General features: G+C 33.8%; 1 protein-coding gene across 2 annotated transcripts; it reads left to right on the top strand.

The window, feature by feature from the left end:
* The first annotated feature begins 1055 nt into the window (after nucleotides 1-1055).
* On the top strand, nucleotides 1056-4872 carry LOC105777759 (bZIP transcription factor 18). 2 transcript variants are annotated; one of them, XM_052622792.1, is made up of 5 exons: nucleotides 1056-1664; nucleotides 3246-3378; nucleotides 3722-3806; nucleotides 4099-4149; nucleotides 4233-4396. In XM_052622792.1, the coding sequence occupies exons 1-5, from the start codon at nucleotides 1168-1170 to the stop codon at nucleotides 4244-4246; spliced, it is 780 nt and encodes a 259-aa protein (XP_052478752.1). In that variant the 5' UTR covers nucleotides 1056-1167; the 3' UTR covers nucleotides 4247-4396. The 2 variants fall into 2 exon arrangements, with proteins under 2 accessions (XP_052478752.1, XP_012456653.1); XM_012601199.2 differs by having other exon boundaries at nucleotides 1059-1664; nucleotides 4099-4872.
* The last annotated feature ends 1711 nt before the right edge of the window (nucleotides 4873-6583 follow it).

The following is a 6583-nucleotide window of genomic DNA, read 5'->3' as shown; positions in this document are numbered from 1 at the left end:
AGCATTTTGATTTTTTAAAAAATATATATAATTACTTTGTAAAATTACATAACCATATATAAAACAAAGGTTTTGCTGTTGACATGTGTCCACCCTTTCAGTGTCCACCTCTTTTTCATCAGGGAAATGGTAATATTCCAATTTTAGTCCCTTTTACCTAAGTTTAAGAATTAATTTTCATTCTTTAAATTCTTGAATAATTTAGTATCTATATTTTATATGTTATTAGTTAGTCCAAAGAGCTAATATTGTTAATTACTTTGATTAATTTTTACTGGATTTAAAATATATATTATTTTAACAAAAAATTTTGAGTTTAAATAAATTTATTTAAATTGAAATTATTAACAAAAATTTTGTTAGAATAATATTTTGACACTCTCTCTCACATTATAGAAAAGTGGTTAAATTTCAATTTTGGTCTTTCTATTATGTCAAAATTTGATATTTAATTTCTAACACAATTTGGTCTCTATATTTTTATAATGTTATTAATTAGTCCAAATAGTTAATACCATGAACCTTTTATTGAAAAATCATGTGGTTATATATAATTTGAATGCATTAAGAGTCTTAGAGATTAACATATGCCTTCCCATTTCTTTTAACCATTTGCGCTCCTCTCTTTCTTTTTCTTTTTTTATATCATAAAATAATGATCAAATTTTAATTTTGGCTCTTTATAAAATTAAGATTTAATTTATATGTTAATTTTAATTTATAAGATAGTGTAATATTTAGGCATTAAATTTTAATTTCCTAATCTGATTAAATTTTTTTAAAAAATAAAGTTTGAATGTAATCATTGCAAATTATTTAATAATTCTCTCAGTTCTGAACTCTTTAAAGAATAAACAACTAAAATAATTAATTAAGTATAGATTTAATTAAAATTTATTGATTAAAATAGATAATTAAATGTGACACGTATACAATTACAAGTAATTATTAGTAAATTCAATTACGGGTAACTTTCCAAATACTTAAAAAAAAATTTATGTCAAGTGTTTACTTAAACGGCGTCGTTTATGAAGTTGTATTTTGTTGCGAAAGAAGCGAAGAAGAAAGATAAAATAATTTCAACACTCAGGTGGCTGGCTCGCTCATTCTCTCTCTCTCATTCTCTGCTGAGTTTTCTGAGATCTGAATCTAAAAGGAAACACCAAAATGCAGGATCCACCAAGTCTGAAGCCGAACCCGGATCCACCGGTTCCCTCCAATGCATCATCCACCACCCCTTCTTTTCCCAACCCAACCACTTTCCGAGGCTCTTACCACAGGCGAGCCCAGTCTGAAGTTCAATTTCGGATCCCGGATGACTTGGATCTCGTTTCCGACCCTTTCGAAGGAATGGGATCCGAAGACGACTTGTTTTGCAGTTACATGGATATTGAGAAGCTAGGGGGATCATCTAAGGGAGCCGAAGAAGGAGGGGGTGCTACTGGCTCTTCAACTGTTGGATCCGCTCATAATCCCAAAGGAGATGAAATCAGTGGCGGGTCGGCGGGGATGGGGGAGAAGACTAATGAAGGTGGGAAAGGAAGGCATAGGTATAGTAATTCAGTTGATGGGTGCTCGCTAATGGAGTCCATTGAAGCTAAGAAAGCTATGGCTCCTGATAAGCTTGCTGAATTGTGGACTATTGACCCTAAGAGAGCCAAAAGGTTTGGAATTTACTTCTCTTTTTTCTTCCACTATTTCGGGCTTCTTTTTACAGCATTTGGTTTTGGGTACTCATGCAATTGGTGAAGAAACTTTAAGCTTATAGCTTTTAATGGAAAGTTTGTGTTTTGGTTTTCGGTAGATTATTAGGGGAAGTTATTTATGAACGACATTGTAGTGCTAGTTTAAAAATTTTGTGTCTTTTTCTTTATTGTTGGTTGGTTATATATATTTAAATTTTCGTGGGTGTTATTATTATTTTGTTGAAATGTTCTTTTCTTTCTTTTCTTTATCTCAATGGTATCAAGTTGACTTTCTGTTCCTCTTGTTTTGGTTATAAATAGTGTATTGGGCAATTTAGGAAGTAAATTAAGAAGTTGAAACTTGGAAATATATTTTTTAGGGGAGGGTGGAATTTGAAAGAAACTGAGTACTAGAGTTCTGAAAAACATGCAATTCTATGTAACTAATAATTGGTGTCTATTATGAGTTTGAACTAATTTTAGGTACTCTTTTATGGATCATGCATGTTTCTTAGCTTTTCTCTGGTTTCGTGGACGTTTTGGTTGCGTTGTTGACTATCCTTTTGTTAACAATTTACTTTTCTGAGCCTTGAAGAATGGAGTTTTGTTATTTTCGGAAGTTCTTAAAACTATTCGCTTCTTCTTTTTTTTAAATGAAAAATTCATGTGAATTGTAAGGCGTGTTCTATATATGGTTATTTGTTTTGTACCCTGATTAGGAGATTTCATAAATGCTTCCTGATCGAGGGCTGAATTGAATATTTGTATTAGTAAATTATACCTGAATTTCAATTATATATCTCTATCTCAAATTGCTAAAAACATTTTATGCTTGTCTAGGTATTTCAGCATACGAATGGTCTGTTACACCATTTAATATTGTAATACTAGGTCGTGGGTAGGAAAAATATTGTTTGAGTATCACTGGATATTTGTTTCATAACAAAATCCAGCAGTGATTAATCTGATTGCCGTATTCCTGACCGTAAAGTAATTGATATTGCCACTTTTTCTCCTCCTAAATGATGTTTTTGAAAAGTTTTCTGATAGTTTTATCATATTCTTAAAACTTGATGGAAAGTTTTCATAACTTTTTTGTCAATCTATACCCTGCATGTCACTATATTTCATGCAGTACTAGTATGACATTACAACAAAATGACTAGTGGACGGACACATTTGGTCGCTGTTGGTTTCTAATAAGTTTGAGTTTTGGGCGAATGAGCTGTTCATTCCAAACTTTGGAATGCGAAATAATGGATTTGAGAAGGTCACGTGATTGTGAATTTTCTAGATTTAGAATGTTATAGCCTTTCTTCACTCATATTTGCTAGTGTTTGAGAGCCTCTAAACTCGAGTCTGTTATTTATATATTATTCAAAAAGTTTATATTGCCCTAAATGCACAAGCATTTGGTGAGGTGGCTGGGTTAGAGAAATTGTTCTCTCACTCAACCTTTATTGGGAAATGGAAATTCTCTTCCATAGATTGACTGTCATTATTTTGATGAGCTATGTGCTTCCATCCAAGTTTCTGCTGAGAACTTCATAACTTGTGTAGGATCATCGCAAATCGTCAGTCAGCTGCTCGCTCTAAAGAGAGAAAAGCCCGATATATATCTGAACTGGAGAGAAAGGTCCAAACACTTCAAACGGAAGCAACTACTCTTTCTGCGCAACTAACCCTTTTCCAGGTTTTTGTCAAACACTTGCCTTTCTCATTGCATAATTTTAGAGCTTGTTCATGGTGACCATTTGCATTCCTTCTGAGAATATCTGATCTACATATTAAACAATCAGTATTTTGCAGCTCTACTTTCTAGTGCATCAAAAGCTTTTTGCGATTGTGTTTTCAATTCTTCTTGATTCATACTTTTATTGTTTTACATGTTTATATGTGCTTGTAACTCTGTTAAAGGCATCTTAGTTTCTGAAATTGCCATTAATTTTGGATGTCTTTCATCTTGTGTTGCTTATGACTTTCTCTATTGATGATATGGAATATTTAATAGCCTTATTTCTTGTGTTCTATTCTAGAGAGATACAACAGGCTTGACTACTGAGAACACTGAGCTTAAGCTTCGGCTACAAGCTATGGAACAGCAGGCTCAGCTACGTGATGGTATGTTCTGTCCACAAACTAAATTAATTTAATTACCAAATTCTCTCCAAGATGGTATTCCTTCAAAAGTTTATACCTAGCTTGTCTAGGGACGTGTTTGTTCCCTACACAAAGTTGAGCAGTTTTTCTTACCATATATTGTCAGTTTGTAGTCAATGACGAGAAACAAAACAAACTCGCATGGAACTCGTTACCCAGGGATGTGCATCCCATTCTAATTTGTAGTCAATTTAATCATATTTGTATCATGTTCCTGCACATAATTTTTTCTCATTTTCCTGTCTAACTACAGCTCTAAATGAAGCACTGAAGAAGGAAGTAGAGAGGCTCAAGATGGCTACCGGTGAAATGTCTACACCCACAGATAACTTTAACTTAGGAATGCACCATATACCATTCACCCAATCTTCTTTCTTTCCTCCCCAGCCACAGCAAGTTGAAACCCAGAATATGCAAATGCCACCATTTCATCCCTTGCAATCTAACATGTTGGCATCTAATCAGTCTATGGTAGCTGCCTCTGGCCCACATGCCTTTGCGGATATGATGCAACAGGATCCTCTTGGCCGATTGCAGGGGCTTGATATCAGTAGCAGAGATTCACACTTGGTGAAATCTGAAGGCCCTTCAATATCTGCTGGTGAAAGTAGTGGAACATTATGATACAAATTTTGCTGATCTACACCTTGCCCTGTCCTATTTGTTGGGTTGTTCATAGACTGACCTTGTTTGGGATTTTTAGTTTTTTCTTTTTCTTTTTTTTTTTCCGTAGCTTTGCTAGTTCTTCAGTCCTTTAAGATTCTTTCCTTGTGGCATTCAACTCAATTTTTTTGGAGCAATGATGTGGGAATAGAAGTATGATCGTAGGAGTAGATTAATGGAGCACCTCAAACCAGCTGCTCCCATTTCTATTGTCTGTTAAAGTATTGTTTAAAGTTGTATTGCTGTTGAATTTCTTCGAAAATTGTGTTTTTGTTTCGGTCGAGGACTCTCTCCCTCACAAGATGGATTTGTGCGCAACTTGAAATGTATCCGGCTATCGGATTGCAATGCCTTGAGTTTACCATTTCTTTTCTTTTTTCCTGGCTCGGTTGGACCTTAGCGTTATCTGCTGGTGCTTGGCTTTTTAATAATGTTATATGATTACTCGTGAATCCATCTCTGTGGTGATTTTACTCAGTTCTCAGATGCTAACAGTCAATGGACAACAACTTATCATCTTGAGTCCGAGCTCATGGGTTTTACATAAGCAAAACCTTCCCGGACTTACGGTGCTATTTAGACAACTGCTGAACTATTAGTTTCCTTTAAATTTTGCTTCTTTCTGCAATTTGTAGTTGTAGATATTGCTGAGCTGAAGACTGCAGCTAACTTAGCTGAAACCCTGAAACTTGATCTTCAGAATCCCTCCGGCATAGCTTAAGGTTGTTAGGGCTGCTTTAGTCTTAGTTTCCTCTCATTTCACCCTTGTAAACTCACATTCGGCTATTTTTTTTTGTAACTAACCCAATTTAAGTGGGGTTTGGATGGGCAGTTGGGTGTGATACGGTGCGGTTAGCTTACTTTTTGTCTCATTTTACAATATCGTTACAATATTTAATCTTATCCCATCGTTATTTTTATACTAACCGCAGGTAGACGCACCGCTCATCCAAACTAAGCCTTAATTAATTAATTACAAAAAATACCCAAATGAAAAAGCATACACAAAAATTACTTGAAATCCACAGTGTTTGCTGGTGCCCTATCACACTGACGGCACCCCCCCAATGATTAGCTTTTTTTTAAAAATTTGGGGTGTTATCACTATATCAGGCAACATCAGTATATTTTTTTGCAATAACCGTGTGAAAAATACGGGTATTTATAGTAGAAAAAAAAGACTATTTTTAATAGAAAAATCTTTGTTGGTGTCGAAATTGACACGAACGGTCACCGTAAATGACACACCAGTGGCTATTGAGTACGATGGCTAAGATTTTCATTTGAAAAGAAGAGAAAGAAAAACAGAAAAAAAAAGAAAGAAAATAAATGAAAAGGAAAGTTGTGAATTTTAATGGGAATTTGAACAAACAAAAATAATAGCATTTAATTTTCATAACCGAAGATGTAAATTTAAAAGAAAAAATATTTAATGGGAATTAAATGAGAATTTTGAAGTTGGTGACAACTTTTTAAAAATATATTTAAAGGAAAAAATATTTAATGAGAACTTTAATGGAAATTAAATATTTAAAAAAAGACATTTATAGATATTACTCAAATTAATTCATTAATTATGAAAATAACTTAAGGAAAAAATTATGTACCTAAATGACCTTAAGTCTACAATGATTGTCGGTGTCGCTTGATACACCGGAGACACCGCTCCCTAATGATGACCATATTATTGGCTTTTCTAAAAGGATAATTTTTTTTATACCACCACTGTGTCAGGTGACACTTCACATAGGAGTATTCATGGTGGAGAAAAAAAAGGAAAAAAATATTTTTTAATAGGTGCTGCCTAACACTTAGGTGGTATCATGAATTTTTTTTTTAAAAACTGATTTTTTTTGTGCGATTAGCATGCCGAGTGGAATTGGTGTCGAAAAAAAAATTTAAAGGGTGCCATCAGTGTGTCAAACGGCACTGGAAAGTTAAAAAAATTATTTTTTTGGGTTTTGTCAGTGTGTCAGGCGACACCAATATATTTAAAAAAAAGTTACCTGAAATAAGAAAAAAAAACCGAACAAAAATTATAGGGTGTTAGGGGTGGAAGCTCATGACTTCGTTTG

The sequence above is a fragment of the Gossypium raimondii genome, chromosome 10 (genome assembly GCF_025698545.1).
Source record: "Gossypium raimondii isolate GPD5lz chromosome 10, ASM2569854v1, whole genome shotgun sequence".
Taxonomy (NCBI): domain Eukaryota; kingdom Viridiplantae; phylum Streptophyta; class Magnoliopsida; order Malvales; family Malvaceae; genus Gossypium; species Gossypium raimondii.
The sequence above is the reverse complement of the archived record's forward strand: the minus strand, read 5'-3'. Positions and strand labels throughout refer to the sequence as shown.